General features: G+C 38.7%; 1 protein-coding gene across 5 annotated transcripts in view; it reads right to left on the bottom strand.

The window, feature by feature from the left end:
- Window positions 1-364: 364 nt before the first annotated feature.
- The window catches only part of pcdh9 (protocadherin 9), a 228,933-nt gene continuing 210,524 nt past the window's right edge, over window positions 365-18,773 (bottom strand). For 4 of the 5 annotated variants that reach the window (XM_074614634.1, XM_074614635.1, XM_074614638.1 and 1 more), the window contains one exon: window positions 365-2,418. In XM_074614634.1, coding sequence (XP_074470735.1) covers window positions 2,048-2,418 — 371 coding nt within the window. In that variant the 3' untranslated portion in view covers window positions 365-2,047. The remainder of the gene's footprint in view (window positions 2,419-18,773) is intronic. The other variant, XM_074614639.1, reaches the window with a different exon arrangement.

The following is an 18,773-nucleotide window of genomic DNA, read 5'->3' as shown; positions in this document are numbered from 1 at the left end:
TTTTAACACATCTGTGTCTTTTTTTTTTGGTTCATATAAAATAGCCTAGTCCTCAATTAAGTAAATTCAACAGTAAAGTAGTGTGTTCATGTGATGTGAAGGATATGGGTCTAATTCAATGACTATCGACTAATGGGAACAATCTGACTGTTATACAAGGAAAAAAATGACTTAAAAATTAGGACAAGCTCAATTGTAGCCTACATTATAAGTGTACTGTGCTCTAGAAAAAAAATCACTGGCTTATTTTACGATAGATTTGGTACCAAATTATTTGGGAACACTGGTTCATGTGGGCAAACATCTACACAAAACAGACACAGAACTCCTGAGGTGATCATCCTGCACACAAATTAAGCATACACATAATTAAAACATTTATTGCAGTAGCTGTATACCTGTAGAGTAGTAACAAGGATTAACTGTTTCAGTATCTGTGATGTCAAACACCCTCACAACTGACAAACATACTGCGATAAGCAAATCACTCCATCCCACTTAACTTCTTTATATTGTGACATAAATATGAAAGTGCTTTACAAACTGAATGTCTCCTTAATGCACAAATCAACTCTATTCCAACAAAATAAAATGACACAAAAATGATCAAGTTAATTTTTAAAAGCTATATCTTTTAGCATGCTATTCCATTGTGTAATTTGCCTTCCATGCTGTGGAATAAAACAAACTTTTTCAGACAGTGGAATGACAGATGATCTTTCATGGTTGACCCATTATCTGCACATGCCTTTGTGTTTTTCTTCAGTACCAACTACTTGATTTTGTACTTTAATATCTGTGTGATTATGTCTCTAAATTTGGCAAACATTCAATGCAAAAGGCATTTGATTATCAGACAGGATAGTCTTTGTAGCCAACATGTTCTCACCATTTAAATAAGCATAATTCAGTGTTTGAAGAAACATCATGAAGGCACAGTGATTAAAGTGTTATCTTAACCTGTGATTTCTTGCGTATGGAAAATAATAGTCTGTGTGGAAATAATATATATACATATGCCAATAAATTGCAGGTACTACTGAGGGATTGCACTCAGTTAAATCACAATTTGAATAAAATCTATACAGTAATAAGATCAACGTTAGATAAAACATTTAGCCATTTACAAATATATTGCTATTTAATTGTACGGAACACTTTCAAAATCAGTTTATAGAGGAGAGCTTTCAGAGCTTTTCATTTTTATAATGCACATATTGAGCACTGACATCCTTCATACAAAATGTTTTTTTAAAAAAAAGGTTTGCCTGTGGTTTTGCAGTACTTGAAGAAAATCATTATGAAATATGGGCAACATTGAGTATATTATGGGATGGGAATTTGTTTCAAAATCAACCGTCAGGTTTTTAAACAATTAGGTAAAAGTTTTCTTGTTGTACATTATGCCACATTATAGATATTTGTCCAGTTGAAATCCCAAATCCTGATGACAAGCCATTATGATGACAACAGCCAAGAACTGTCCTATTCACTGTGGTTATTACGGGTACATGATAGTGGTTAATAAGTCTTATTTACAAACACACAGACAATGACAGAATAAACAAGTGTCCACTAACAGTGTTATTAGAACAACACTTTCTGAAATGTAATTCCATTTTCTTTGATTGTGTTGATTAATATAGTCCTGAACAACTCAATAACAACCACACCACAAATATTTGTATATACTGGTCAGCCATGGTATTTTTTTTTTTTTTTTTCTTGTAATTTGTTTTCAATTTCTCCATTTTACGTATGTCCATCCTCCACTTTGTCCAAATCACACATGAAGTGGAAAGAAAATGTTACGTTGAAGAAATCCATGGAGGTTTATAAAAAAAGAGAGGTTCCCTCGAGAGCAATAGTAAAGTTGAATTGTAGAGAACACAGCATAAGCACTATAGTTTTGTGGCCTACATAGTACATGTGGCTATCACACTGCAGAAGCATCAACTTAAGTGGGAAGAAATGAAACAAGAAAGAAAACAATAGGACGGGAGAGGAGCTCAGGTGGACGTCTCAGAGCACAGAAGCAAAGTCCGTCTTATAGCTGCTGGTCCTTGGGGCTATCTGGGCAGGAGGCTGGCTGGCAGGACTTCAGACTCACCAGTGGAATATCAGCCATGCCACTGCTGGTGAAGTGTCCCTCTCCGCTCCCAAACTGCTTCCTGTCAGCAAAATGCTCTGACCGCCCACCCTCATTTTTCCAGGTTCGGGTCAGAGTATGTCCATTGAGAAGTTTTTCCTTGGGACCCCACTCCCTCTGAGACCCAAAGCTAGACACGGGTGACTTGGGCTGCTGGTATGTTCCCAACGTCTGGGGCATCCAGCAGTTGTCTGAATGTCCCAGGACTAGGCATTCCTGTGTGCACATCTCTGTAGCTTCCACTAGACCACGAGGTCCCAGGGGGCCATCTAGAGGAGAGGAAAAAGGAAAAAAAAATAACAGGTAAAAATATATTGAGATCAGCAATAATAACTACGTCATTGCACTGTTTCTTACAGTCCTATACATGACCAAATAGAATAGGACTGAATCTGATACTGTCACTCTCAGATGTTTGTATCACAGTGGATTTAATTCTTCATACAGGATTTGCATACAATTCAACAATTTCAATGTCATGTACCTGCAGAGAACATTAGAGTTCTCTCTAATGAGTTCTAAATTAAAGAAAGAAATCATACAAAGCCAAAAATGTTATAAAAACACAATGATACAATATAAACGTGTCACTGCAGATATAGTATGACTGACCTAGATCCACGTATTGCCATACAACGGTTTGTAATATATCTTACGAAAAAGTTATTCTTCCTTTTTCGTTTGTTTTCCTACGAATGTCCAGCAACACGTGTCAATTTCCGCTCATTACATGCATACAGTCTTTTTAAAATAAACTTCCATCTTCACAGGAAACAATTACCTTAGGATTAGGCAACAAAACTACTGAGTCAGGTTTAGGCAACGAAACTACTTAGTTAGGCTTAGGAAAAGGTCGTGGTTTGGCTAGAAATAACACTGGCTTTACTTAAGTAGCCTACGTACAGTAAGTAAAAATTAAATAAATGACAAAGACAAAAAAATCAATGTTGTTCACACGGAACACGAACGCCGGTCTCCTGGATGAAAGTCCGGTACTTTTAGCCCCATCCATCAACCCCGACCTCCTCCTTATACTTCCTGGTTAACAATTACTTGGATTACATACAAATTTAATTTGTGGGACATATAGAAATTACAGTGCATTACTTTCCGTAGGTATAGCTACGCACGGTATGTGAGACCAGCCTGTCTAGTGGGCATCAGCCAACGCATTCTTTTCTCCAAATCTAAAATAAACAACATTGTCTTAGAAATTATGTTGATACTGAACATAGTATTTCATGTCTTTATAATTTCTGATCTTGCAGTACAATATCTACCAATATCTATTACTGATGTTATGTTTTGGCACTCACTTGGTTAAAGTTAGGAAAAGATTGGTCTTGGTTAAAACATTTGCCACTGACTTGAAGGACAAGACAGAACTGTATCTTTTATGTTTACCACTTTATTAGATACACCTGCTACCTGCTGAAATGTGACTTTGACCGTGGAATGATCGTTGGGGCCAGACGGGTGATTTGAGTATCTCAGAAACTGCTGAGGCCCTGGGATTTTCATGCACAGCAATCTCTAGAGTTTACAGAGAATGGTGTGAAAAAACACATCCTGTGAGTGGCAGTTCTGTGGGCTTGTTAGTGAGAGATGTTAGAGGAGAATGGTCAGACTGGTTGAAGCTGACAAGAAGGGAACAGTAACTCAAATAACCACACTTTACAACAGTGTTATGCAGAAAGAGCATCTCTGAATGCACAACACGTCAAACCTTGAAGTAGATGGGCTACAGCAGCAGAAGACCACAGTGGTTTACATTCCTGTCGGCTAAGAACAGGAAACTGAGGCTACATTGGCCACGGGCTCTCCAAAACTGGACAGTAGAATGCAGATGGTCAGAATTTGGCTTAAAAAACATGGATTAAGGAATCGTTCCTGCCTTGTGCCAAAGGTTCAGGCTGGTGATGGTGTAATAGTGCTGGAAATATTTTCTTGGCACACATTAGGTCCTTTAATACCAACTGAGCATCGTTTCACCTGAGTATTGTTGCTGATCATTTACATCCCTTTATTGCCACAGTCTACTCATCTTCTAATGGCTACTTCCAGCCAGATAACGCACCATGTCACAAAGCACGTCATCTGAAGCTGGTTCCGCCAACACAATGAGACAATGAGGCATTATCTCAATCCAATAGAGCACCTTTGGGATTTGGTGAAACGTGAGATTTGCAGATGAAGGTGCAGCCAATAAATCTTCAGCAACTGCCTGAAGCTCTCGTATCAACATAGACCAGATCTTAAGGAATGTTTCCAGCACCTTGTTGAATCCATGCCACAAAGAATTCAGGCTGTTCTGGGTGCCAAGTATTAGAAAGGTGAACCTAATACCTAAGTGACCACTGAGTGTAATGCCAAAACCACAATATTTCCCTGAGCGTAACCAAAGTGTTACTGATGCCTAACCACACACATGCCAGGCGTCACACAAACCCCAATCTCTGGTGTCAAAGTCCTTTATACGCCCAACATTCACCCCTTCCATCTCCCTATGACTTTTCTTTGGTACAAAAACAAAGCATTTCATTGAATTGGAAACCGTTGTGGTTAAAGCAGCAATTATGCCTCCTTTAAAATGTATTGGTAACAAATTAGTAGTATATAAATATAATTTTTAGGAGACAGGGTTGAAATAAAAGTACCCCCGGTCAGTTCAAAATGGAAGTGAACACCGTTTGGCAACATTCGTTAAACCCTTTTAGGGATTTAATTTCAATAAAGAGCTAAGCAAAAAATCTGAACTGGCATCAGCTGGTTGCACTCATTGAGGCTCTCCAGCTCACATATGAGGTACATAGGTCATGAATTTAGAGAGCTGGATTCATTGGACCAACCAGCAGGCTGAAAAATGAATGAGCCGTGCTTTTGGGAGCTTTGAGAGCGTGGGGGGTTATAGATCTTGAGGAGGATGAAAGGATGAATGCGTTCTCTTTGAGCTTTGTCATTTGAATCCATAGAGACATTTACAGTGCCTACATAATACACTGTAAATAGACTGATGTGCAGCCTAAGAGATTGTACTAGGCTGCAGTGATGTGGGCTGATATTCTCTCAGTAATTAGGATACCCAAACAAGTGAACTTTCTGCATATCATTATCCTGTTCTATCTTTTAATCTCAAACTTTTAAATAAGATATATAAGAGATAGTTTGACACTATTTCCTGCATATAGTTGCTGTAAGTGTACAAAACACACACAATGAAAGCCCTGTCAGTATCAATACATTTTCAGACACTGGAAATCTACAATTTTGACCAATGTATAATGTCAATAGGAAGGCTGTTTCAGTGTATGTAAGCTACAACGACACATGCTCACTATTGCTTGAGTATAAATGATGGATGTAACTCTCTTCAGTAGAAATTATTTCTCAGTAGAATGTATCTTAATCCCTTTCCTCAAAACCAAAGAAAGAACTGTTGGAGGTCAATTTGCATCACAACAAATCATCAGCGGGACATTCATCTCTAACTCCTTGCTACCGTCTGGCTACTCGTCTGATGAACATGCATCCTCATATTCAGACATGAAAAATCAAAGTGTTTCAGGTGGCATTTGTTTTAATATCATTTGATAGAAAAGCATGCATAATGCATGAAATATAATGCAGCTCTGCTATGTGAAGGATTCTTCTCCTTTGAGTTGCTTTTTTTAAAGAAGCAACCAATTCTGTCTATGTTTGTAAATCAAGCTTCAAAGGGTAATGCATTAATCTGTTTTTGTCCTAAAAGAGAAAATGATAACTATTTGTCCTAATTTGCCCCTTTGCTTCACAAAAAGATAATTGGCTGGTGGCTAAGTTCTGTAATATTTCAAAGGGCTTTTTATTCAAACTCCTGCCTGGACCTGTTATTCTCCTTGTTAGTTTAAAATTAGTTTGACAATTTGAGTGTTTTTTTCACTAAGAGTTAGCTTATTACAGGAAAAAAAGTATCAGAAAGTATCGGCTAAATCGTGATCACGGGACATGAATGAACAGCTGATTGTAACGTGAAAGTGAAACTTAACGCATGGGACACAAACTGAGGTCTTCTGGATGAAAGCCCTGTGTATGTTGGACCCATCCACCTCCCCTCGCGCCCGCCCGCCCTGTGTCTCTTTTGCTCTTTAAACTACGTCACCAAAGCACTTTCCCTGAGCGTTTAATATTGACGTGGATGGGTTTACATTGTAGTTAATGGAAAGCCCATTGTGTCTCATACCGGCGGCCCTCTAAGGCCGAGGGCAGTGAAAAAAGCCTCGGTATTTGACGCCCTGGGAATGAGAATGGGAATGGGAGAATGAGAATTCAACCTGCCGCTCAGGGTCAAACTTGGGAAGAATTGAAGCTTACCAGAAAACCTTCCGTTGTTGCTACGCATTAAATGTGAATGCAAATATTCTATAATATTTTTTTTACTTTTGTTGTTTAAGTTGGAAAACATTGGCTTGGCACTGTCAACAAACCCAATGAACCTTGTCAAACCCTTTTATAGCATGTCTACAGCCACAGTGTATATGCTGTTTTTAGTGTTTTACCACACTCCACCATAAGGAAAAAAAAAATGTAACGCTAGCTTCAATGCCAGTTCTAAATGTATTTGTAATGTGATTTTTAAGTACAGAGTTAGTATTCTTTTTGGTTTTTTTTACATTTTTCTTATTATCTTATCTTCTAAAGCCCATGATTTGTTGACTATTTTACAAATTATAAACTGGCCTCAAAGCTTTAAATGGAGTTGAGTCAACACACTCCTCTGATGCAGTCTCAACAAAAGATGAACAACATAAGCTTAAAAAGGTGATATTGATTGCAGGGCTGCTGTATCAGATCTCATTACAGTACATTGTATATCGTGGCCACCCCTTGCATATAAAATCTGCAGGCCGCAAAGTTAATGCAACTCAATATGTGTTAGCAATTAAAAGTGTTTTCACTAGGAGAGGAATCCTTTCCTGTTCCTATGCTTCTTCATATCCCCCAAATGCAAATACAATTATGAAAGGGGGAAGAAAAGAAGACAAAAAATTGCATTTTACCTATTGGCTCATTTGCCAAGTTTTTATGACAGGGTTTTTGTGGGTCATTCATGTGTAAGACAATATGAATGCATGTAATTGTAGTTTAAAAAAGATCATGTGTAAGCTGTGCTGGCACTGGGTTCTGGCTTTGACAGCACATTTGGATATATGGTGTGAAGAAAGCCGGGGCCCGAAGAGAGAGTCAGTCACTCTTCTGCATGAATATGAAGTCCATCACAATAACAGGCACTCATAATTGGCATGTGGGAAGTCTAACCAAGACACACATTATCATAGTTGCAAGGAGAACCACAGAGAGCAATAATACATGGTACCCGGGAGACAGTAAGATGAATTCCTCAAATGAGATTGTAGACGAGTGAGTAGACATCTGGGGAGCTGTTACGGGAGAGAGATGGAAGAAAGGGAAAGGACCGTGCACATGTAGATGGTGTGCAGTGTTGAGCAGAGGAACGATTTTCAGACCTACCATTTATGTGGCTGTTTGCTGTTTTTGTATCGTTATGCAAATGATTATAATGAAGGCATGATAATGGTGATGTCACTGATGTCATTTCTTCCAACTTTGTAATCATGGGGTGCTTGAAAAATAATATAAATGGAGAAAAGAAAACCTGACTGATTTGTTAATCACAATATATCTGTATGTGGTATTAGCAGTTTGTGTATTGATTACAACAGAATTAGGTGACTGTAATGTCCATATTTCTTCTTTTTTTTGCAACAAAGCCAGCCATTAATCAAGGGCACTTTGTGCTTTGCTATTCCCCTGGTGTAATAAACATGACCATTTGCATGTAGATTGGTACAATCAGTGGGCAGCAGAGGATAATTTGAATCAGCCATTTTCTCTTCTAATCTGTGCATGCCTGCTGTTTGAGACAATGCAGAGACACAACCTGATTGAAAGACCACTTGAGGCATAGAGCTGATAGGTTTAGAAAAAAACTATACAAATACAGCAGTATTATGGACATACCATAGAGAAGTGATTTCCAACCAGGTATACTTGTACCTCAGGGGGTACTTCTGCATTTGCCATGGGGCAACTGGAAAGATTGTGGAGTATATTAGGTACTTAAAGATGTAAATCCACATATTTGCATTCAAGAGGAAAATAGACAGGCCAAAAAATCTTACAAATTTCTGTGACGTTGATCGTCGGCATATAGAGTGGTGCAGGAATGAGTCCTAAGCACTTGCGGTTCCCTTGTCTCAAAGTCAATGGGTTTTTAGTTAGATGCCTGAAATAAGGTCTGTGGTTAACACAAGCTAAAGAGATTTTAAGGTTTTGTTTTACAATATAAAATACATCAGTAAATATCCCACACGTGAATTTTTGAAGCTTTTACGTGTCTTAAAATATGCAGTTGCTAACAAGTGACTAAATGAGACTACAAAACATCATCGCGCTGACTCGTCCGCCATTACAGCCTTGTTGTGTAGACTCACGCTCATGCAACCGTGTTGTAGTTTGTTTATAGCCTAACGCTAGCTTTTTACTTCTGCCGATTGCATTAACGCTTCAAAAATCATAAAAGTGGTTTTCCTTTGTGGAGATTATGTTACGGAACAAAACGTGAAAGTATCATAAACGTTTGTTTGCCACAGAGTTTATTTTCTGCAATAATCCAAAATTCAATGGAAAAATCCCATTGGCTTTTTGTCAAGGGAACCAGGGCGACGCTAACTTCCGGGTTGGCCTACAAAAATACGTCATCCCTGGAGCTCAGAATAAGTAATAAACTACTAGCTACAGTAGGCTGACTTCACAAGAAATGCCTCCAACCTCGGTCCATTGCAAAGATTGCGAGTGCATAAAAATGAGTTAGCAAGTGAGCAGAGAAGTCAATATAGATGGCTAAATAAATGGAAAAATGGTTGAAACGTCCACAGTCTGATATTCAAATAGATAGTTCAAATGCAAACTTAACCAAACCTACAACCTGCAAACTATTAGTTATCCAATACATTTAAGGGATATTCAAAATAAAACATTGTGCTTGTGCAGTCAAATTCCAGGTCTCGATCTTTTTCTGTAAATTTCTCACTGGAGCACAATAAAGCACATTTGCACTTATCTCCAGGATAAGGATATCTCCTCTTCCTTTACCAACCAAGAAAAAAAGAAAAGAAAAGAAAAAAAGTCTTTTGTTCCCTTCATAATAAAGTACTGTGGTATATCACTCTTCAGTAACCCAACTCCACACTTGCTTATTCAAAACTGACTCAGCAGTCCAAATATTTCAAACAAAACCAAAACAGCACACAACACATAACTTGTGCCTCAATCTCTCTTTACTGGCTCCCTATTGATGCATATGTAGATGGAGCTCTACCCTTAACAGCATGCAGGAATATGTTGGTCCATTTAATTGAAAGGACACTGTAAGAGACAGAACTTCCTCCCTCTGGAACAGACTTTCTGACATTGTAAAAGAATGAGTCCAGATTCAGTAATCGTTTATGAAGCACAGTCTGTAACCTTCCTGAACTCTGCACCTTATTAGCCATTGTCTTCCATTTGTTTACTTTTTTGTTTGTCATTAACTTAATTCTCTTGTGGCCTGACCTACTATTGTCTCGTGTTTTCATATTCACCTAATCAATACTCAGAGAGAAATCCTTATTTCCATCTTTCTTTTCCTCCATAGCTATTTGTGATAATCTTCACTGTGTACAGACCTCTGTGATTTCATCTGATTTAACCTGACAGACATTGACCATCAATGCTTATTAGCAGCTAGCTTCTTCTAATGATATTGTGCTCAAGAATATGCTTGTTTGTAATCTGACCTCCCACTCTGTAATCAAAGTGACATCTCATGTCATGTATCACCATCGTGAATAGGTTGGTGACTGAGCAAATTGTCAGTGACACAGAATCTGGTATTTTGATTACATACTGTATTCACTGTTTCAAGCGCAATGACATAGCTGTACATGCAAATAGCGTAATCAACAATCTGTCACTGTTGAAAACCATGTGACTTGGAAAAGCCCAGAGGGTGTCAAGTGACATCCTGCTACTCCTGCTGAAACCTTGAAGAGCTGTGGACAGATGATAAGCACCAGCACACCATGACACTACAACTGCAGATAAGAAGCCGCTGGGTATGTACTCCATTGTACTGCAGCTCGACAAACAAGCCCTAAATCTGAAATAGATCCCGTCCGGCCCAGTGAAATGTAGAAATTGAACTCCTTCATGACTTTTGTGTGTTGCTTATAATTTTATATGCTACTTTAATAAAAAAAAAAAAAAAAGATTTGTAGGCAAATACACCTGAGTTTGAGCCAAGTCAGTAGCTCTACTGTGCTTTTATGTGAATTTTAATTTGTAAGTATAAAATATAAGCACTGAAGCGGCACCCAGAGAAGCACCTGATTCAGCTGCACGCTGCTGGAAGATACAAAGAGAACCCTGTTTCGAATAAGCACCAAAGCACCTACCCCTATAAAGACATAAGGGACTGTATTTATGCTTTTTGTCATTATGTCACTCACTCTTTTTTTGCGAGAGAGATTGATTGAAAACAACATGGCGGGGCTTAAAACGACAGTGAAAATGACACTGAACATCAGGGGACATGAACGAACAGCTGATCCACTTCTTTTTGGATCAATTCTTGAATGAGAATTTTTTTTTTTTCAAAACAATGAGTTCAAATTTCTCAACAAGTAGTTTGTTGTTCACAACAGATTTTAATTCCTCCTTCATTCAAGCAAATTGCACGCATTTTGGCACAAAAGAGTAAGTACAATAATCTCCTGCACATGTCTTGCTGATCTAAACTGATGACTGATTTTCAGTGAAATTGTCATCCTCTTCACAAATTCTAATCATGACTTCACCATTTGAGTCGTCACATGCAAAATGATCCATTCAATTATCAAAATCTGTCAGACATGCATGTATATTCCATAAATATCTATGACGAGGAGGTACATTTTGTTGTTTTTTAAACTGAACCGCAGGTTTTTTCAGTGTTGCAGGGTTGTTGTTTTTTTGGCATATCATTTTGTGGCAACATGTCTGTTCACAGTATATGACTTTACATGAAAGATCAAAAGTGAATTCAAAGTTCATGTAACATGTTGCTACATGAATAAATTTACTATATACATACAAAAGTGCAAATCCCTTTTCTGTGTAGCTATTACAATATTGACTTTTCGCAGTAAACTTTGACCTATACTGTTGAAATGTGCGAGACACAACAGCATTCAGCTAGATAAAACTGACGTTATTGTATATTACAGTAAGCAGTCAGTGTCAATGAAAAAGTAGAACAAAACAGAGATTTCCAGGGTTGAGTGCCATGGTGAACAAAACACCTAAACATTTTGATCAGTACGGCTCACACGATGACAAAACAACTTTTCATTTTGGTGGCATTGGCCAACTTACTGACACAATAACTAGCTTTTGAAGGATAGATAGATAGATAGATAGATAGATAGATAGATAGATAGATAGATAGATAGATAGATAGATAGATAGATAGATAGATAGATAGATAGATAGATAGATAGATAGATAGATAGATATTATATGCAAATCCATGCAAAGGCAATATTTATGAAATACTGATCTTCAATAAGCTATTTCCTCCCATTTTCTCAAACTGCCATGATATGTCCAGATTTAGACAGCAAAAAAATTATTAGTGCTAAAATAAGAAATCTCTTTCATTTAAATTATTTTAGTGAAATTGAGACACAGAACCTTATTTGTATTGATGTCCACTGACAGCGAATCGACACACCTCAGTCCAACAGCATCAGCATGCATATTAGGCTCATTTTGCAAAGTCACAGCTTTCCTACATAGATAAAGCGGCATATGTAAAATCAAGTTCCCTTCATTCACACAAAATGGCTTTCACATTGTTTAGTGCTACTTTGTCTAGGCATAGCTCGTTGCTCATGGTTACTATGCTCGAGAAGTCAAGTTTCTCCCTGCACACACACACATACAAACACAAGCAAATAGCCGGTGGCTGATGTTTGGTGCAGAGCCCCTGAGTGCTTTAAATAACATTGAGGCACAGGTGTTGAGGAATGCAAGGGATTCAGAACCGTGTCAGATGGTGCTTACTTTTGCTTACAGCTCTGTGCAAATGTTACAGATGTCCACCAAGACAGATAACTTAAAGACAAAGAAACCATTAGATTGCCTCCTGATACGGAGTCATTAGGATGTGCTCGGGGCTGGTCTGTTTAATTCTGCAGAAGCTGCTGAATAAATGTGAGCCATGAGCAATTGCTGCTTAACGATGGACACTTTGACCAAACGGTATTCACATGTCTCTCTTTCAGTCCTCCTACTCAGCATCAACAGATCACAGAGGTTACAGAGGAGGAGAGAATCCGCCTCATTTTTGGCCAGAGGTTGTTTGCAACTATAAGGGAGTATTCTTGTTTTAGTCTGCCGGCTATTACTAATGAGATAACGTTTGGCTAATTAATTGGATGCACACTATCAGCGCTGATGTGCCAGTCCCACACCAACAACCTACAGCCTTCAGAATGGCAAGGGGGAATGGGTAGAGAGGGAGGGCGAGTGATTGAGTGCGGGGGATTTAGTGTCCATAGGGCTTGTTTATTTATCCATGCTGTTAAGCATGCCCAGATGTTGTTATTTGGGGATGAATGAGGCTTTGTTTTGGTCCAGCATGGAGGCTCAAAGCGCCATACCGCTGTCTCCAGCTGCTGCTCAAAAACCCACAAGATACATCTGGCAGATTAATTCTTCAAATCTGCTGTAGGTTCTCTCTATGACCCTTTCATGCTCCACTACAAAACATACATACATACAAACATATATTGTACAACCAATCTATACACCAAGGCATATAATGACATACAGCCTGTATTCATAAATATTTGCCTCATACCAAGAGCAGATTTATTGTAAAAGGCTTTGTGAGACATGTTAGTGGTATGGCGGTTGGTGTCCGACAAAGCGCTGCATTACAGCTTTGCAGCAAATATGAAAACAGGTCCTGTGATCTTACAGTAAAGGCTATCTGGGGTTGGATAGATATGATAGTGAGCAGAGCAGAACAGAGCAACCCGCTGGATGCATCCTCAAGAGAATACTAGTCTGGCTGATGAATCCTTTCTAGTGCTCCCTTTGAGGCCAGGCAGCAGCTTCTCATGAGAGGAGATGAAGGGCAGGAGGCAGTCGAAATAGAAAAGAAGACAAAGCTTGAGAATGGAAGTGAAGGGTGTTCAGATAGAGGAGCGAGCAAGATGGAAGAGAAGAAAAGCAAAGTGAAGGTGAGGTAATGGTTAGAAAAACAAAAACACAAAGCCGGTCAAAAAATGGCCGTCATTTACATAATTTCCATGATCCCTGATAAATATTATTGGCTTAGACCTCACTTAAAACTATTCTCAGATCAATTTGTAATTCAAATATTCAACCCAAGGTACTCTGTATTGGACCCACACATTTTTCCTGTTAAAAGTACGGTTTACAGCACAGTGCGTGAATAAGTGGGCTGCTGATGTTCGTAAGTGTGGTGGAAATGAAGCTCAAAAATGTGATTAGCATTTTTTACTCTTTTCTTTTCTCAAAAAGTAAGTAACTTGATTTCTTAAACAAATGTGCACTGGGCCATGCACATACCCAACCCAGTCACCAGGAAAAAACCTTTCTGCAAAATACCGATACGTTGAATGGCAACGTTTGGGAACCAAAAATATTTTTCATAAATACGTTTCATATCAGCCTTACATCACCCTTGCAGAAACGCAATGAATCAATGGTTAAGCTTAGGCAACAAAACTACTTGGTTAAGGTGAGAAAAAAAATCATAATTTGTATTCAAAATATTATGTAATACCATAATTACGTAACATGACAACTGTAACAATGCAACAAAACCACTAAAGTTTGGTTTAGGAAAGAACTCCATGGTTTGGCTTAAAATTACTACGTTTATACATTGAAAATGACACTGAACGTTGTGAACAGGGGACACAAAATGAACAGCTGATTGTAACGTGACACACAGGACATGAACAGCGGTCTCCTGCATAAAAGTTTTTTGTTGGACCCATCCACATCACCTCTCGCCGGCCTGTTGTGTCTCTTTTTGCTCTCACTCGCTCTCACGAATGCAAAAACGTTGACAACATATCCTTGGTTTGCAAAAATGGCCTATGCCAATATTATTATGGCGACTGGGCAGACATACCACATACCACGGGAAGGAAGGAAGAAGGTATATATATTCCGCTTGTCATGAGGACGTATTCTAGGCTTTTCGCGTATCATTCGTACGCCACGCAACAAAACTACTCACTTACATTTAGGTAACAAAACCAACTAGTTAGGTTTAGGAAAAACGTCATGGTTGGCCTTAAAATAAATACGTAAACTAATTAAAATACATTCAGAAACAACATAACAAGTACGGAAAACACATCACAAACATCAGTAAAAAAACACGTCAATAGCGTAACTTACAAAACACCGGTCTCCTGGTTGAAAGTTCTATGTTTGTTGGACCCATCCACCTTCCCTCCCGCTGACCATAAGCAGTCTTTCTCACTTTATAATTCTACCTCACTAGCTCTGAGTGTGGGATATTTACACTGATGCATTAATATTACAGTCAGTACAGAATAAATGGCGTACAAATGACATACCAACAGCAAGAACGGCATTCTTATTGCACACTTTTGCCTTGTGCATTATTGTGTCATTCATATGCTTTTTCGTACGACCAGGCTGACAAACATGAACTCTACATCTATATGCTGTATTTATCTACTGAAAGTAACATAAAGAGTAGCAAAAATGTAACATACCTATTCACTACTCATTATTCAGTACTTTGTTGAAGCGACCCCGGTAGCAGTTGCAGGTTAAAATTTTCTTAGATGTGTCTTTATCACCGTGTATTTTGTGGTAAGTTTTGCTAATTTCTCTAATATTTGCCCCACATTAATGGATTGGCATCATTATGTCTGATTTGAGAAGTGTTCGCGGTCTGTTGCCTAAATACCCTACAGCGCTTTAAGATTGCATGTGGTCTAACAGCCCAGGCTACCAATTGACAATCACAATTTTAAGGCTTTTGATCAAAATACATGAGATCATTTGGTAAATAGTATTCACATGAGACAATTCATTCTTTCCTTATTCTCTTTCTCCTCTATTACAGTCTTGAGTCTAATTTGGAGATTCAATTTTGTAGCCACTGTGTCACAGTAAGGAGCCATTCTGATAAGTATTTCACTTCTTTTTAGGTGGGGAGAAGCTATAAAAACCCAACTAATCCAAAAACATATTTCTTTCCCTTTATCCCCGATGCTCTCTTCACTCAGTGTTTCCCTCAAAACTCCACTGCACCACTCTAGGGTCTAAACTCGCATCCACTATAAGTGGAATATTCTATCAAAGTTGTTGAATTTTAGTAAAGTAACATTAAAAATTAAACAGTTGTTTTAGGAGTCAATATATTTCTGTCTAACCTTATTTAAAAGCTAACTTGATGTTTCCTCTATATGGACTAGTAATGATTATTCATTTATAGTGTTGTTGTTGCTATTTTGTAGCTCCAAGATATATAAGTCAATGACAACAAGGCTGTATTCTCAAAAGCATTACTTAATGCATATTCAATTCTGGACTTAAATGTCAATAAAGATGCAAGTAAATATGGTATGATCATATACTTTGAGTCCTCTATCTGGCCTCTCATGCTTTGGGAAGAAGCTTAAGGTTGTCCTGAATCAGATACTGAGGACATGCCATAGAATCTGCAGAGCACAGCGTCAGACATGCTGCAGATTAACAGCACAGGGGCGCTCCAAAAGACTCTGACCTTTCATGCTCATCTTCTACTGTACACCGCAAATTTAATTTGCAGTTCTGGGTCATGCCACCTCCAGAAGTTCTTAGGTGACTCCTGCCTTTTAGACTGCAGCGGTGAGGATGAGTGGATGAGACCGGTGGAGAGTTTTGTCAGTTGAAACAATTAGAACTATCAGCTTAACACCCGGAAGAGAAACAAGGCAAAAATGAGCAGCTCACAAAACCCCGCTCACTGCTTGACCCCTGCTAAAGTAGGGCCAAAGGTTTTAAAAAAATGTTGGGCAACCTGGACTTCTAACCCCCAAAAGGCACAACTAAACCACACTGTCAACCATTATACCAGATTTGAAGATCCTAAGTTAAATAGTTTTCCAGTTCTGCTCCGGAAACGAAAGTGTGACCCGCGAATGGACAGAAGGACACGCGGAGCACTATATACCCCCGACTACATTGTTACAGGGGTATAAAAAGCTTGAAATACGAGATGTACCAATCGCACTTTTTTTTTTTTTTGGCCCCACTCCGGATCAAAGACCTTTACAGTAACATAATGTATTTGCTCAGATGGAATCAAGTAATAACTGTGTTTACAACATAGACTGTATATAAGAAGTGGGTCTCCAACCATAATTGGTATAATGTCCTATGGTGTTTTGTAAAATATCTCTGGACAGATGAGTGTCATTCTGTAGCAGAATGGTTGTAAAGGATTTGGGCACACTCCCACATGAACAAAGTAAATACTAAAGTTCAAATGCAATTTAACAACAGCACTTTTGAAGTGCGGTGCACCTAACAAAGGTTGCTGAAATGGAGCGCTGACACGCACTGACATACCACACTGACTCGAAATGTTGTGCTTTAAGAAATGGTCAAGTGTTTTAATTGGGCTCAATGGGGAGATTTTGACAGCTGGAGGACCTAAAGCACACAAACAAAGGATCCAAAATGGATTGGGCTTCACTTAGCCCATACCAATCCATCAAGAATGCTTGGATCAATCCCAATTCCAATCCCAGGTATCAGCTACCGACATACCTACTTATGATGGATTTTAAAAAAAAAGAAAAAAGAGAGAGCAACAAGCAACTAACACAGTGTCAGTAAGCACAATGAAAATGTTGTGGCAGTTGTAAACGTGCTTGGATTTTCATATTAAGAACAAACTGTACTGCACTGATAACATGGAGGAATGGTGCAAAGAAGGGCAGATTACGCTGTTCTCACGGGGCTCTGGTGCAACAGACCAGATATTCTCAATCAATTTGGGGAGACCAGAACACTGTTCTTTGTGGTGGCGGACTTGAATACAAGGTGCAGAAAGTAAGCCTGATTAAAAGACTGGTGAAAAAGTGCTGTCAGGCCTGGAGGAAACCAGCAAAGGGGATGATGAGGACTAAACTAAACTCCATTGTATAGCACACCTTCCACTCCCTGTGGTGAGACGATACTACAGTACAGAACATCGTCACTCTTTGCCTCAACATCCAAACTTGTGCCTACAGCTATTAAACTGTACAATGCTCTGTGACCAGGCAACTCAATTCTAAGCCAACTATGAGGGAAGTGAGGCAGGGCATCTGCACTGCAGAAACTAAACAAGTCACCATGGACTGCTCGCTAAATTTGTATGCACCAGAATCCCAAGCTTTTTAGCTTTTTGCTGTAATGTTTTCTTCCAGACGTGTTTCTGCATATTCCTGCAGGTTCTTGGTACATATTGCAATTTCACTGTAGCTGTGCTACCTTCACATTTGGATAATGTATTGTGATATGGTATTGTGGAAATAATGCACATACATTTTTGCATACTGCTATTATTTCTATATATGGTTACTCTGTCCTTGAGCATTTTGAAGAGGACAGCTGGAAATACAAATCACTAAGGTCTGTACATGTGATACGGTGTATAGCTGCTTAAATACTTCATATAGTACTAACCTGTTTTAAGGCATAAACTGTATTTGGCCTTTTGTATAACATACAATTAAAGTGGCAGTAGGCAGTACATTTTTGGCATCATTGGGCAAAAATTCCATAATAACATTTCAGCATATTGTAATTCAAGTGTTCTGAGAGAAAACTAGACTTCTGCACCTCCTCATGGCTCTGTTTTCAGGCTTTAAAACATCTAGCCCGTGACGGGAGTCTTTGACCAATCACAGGTCATTTCAGAGAGAGAGCGTTCTTATTGGCTGTGCTCCGGTCATGTGAGCGGAACTTGGCATTCCTTCAACAGATTTCACAATGGCTGCCGCGTCACAAACTTTCTCATTTTACAGCTAAACCGTACACTAAAAGATGATTCTGGAAACATTTGAGGCGAGAAATAGGCATTAACGTAACATAATATTGATTCATATTTGATCAGCGCTGCCTAGTTTGACTGTTTGGTCGGAGTTTACGAGTGATTGACTGCCGGCTGTCATTGACAGCAGATGGACAGCAGACCTCAGATCAGCTCTTACTGCTTGTTTTCCTCCGGTCTGTGAAATCTCGCAGATGCCATTAGGAGCACCGGAGGACACAGAGGCACATGATTTTTTTCAGGTTACCCGTTTCATGTACTACCGTCACGATATAGCGACCGTTTTATAAAAATATTTTTTTTAATCATATTTGCTCCAATCTTGCATACTTCAGCTTTAAAGATTGATATAGAAAATTAGTGATATTTGATATAAAAACATCTCTGCTTTGAATATTAAAGAAGAATGAAGAGAATAATCTAAGTCAATTAGTAGACTCGTCT

Source organism: Sebastes fasciatus, chromosome 2 (assembly GCF_043250625.1).
Source record: "Sebastes fasciatus isolate fSebFas1 chromosome 2, fSebFas1.pri, whole genome shotgun sequence".
In the NCBI taxonomy this organism is placed as follows: domain Eukaryota; kingdom Metazoa; phylum Chordata; class Actinopteri; order Perciformes; family Sebastidae; genus Sebastes; species Sebastes fasciatus.
This window is presented reverse-complemented; position numbering and strand designations above follow the sequence as displayed.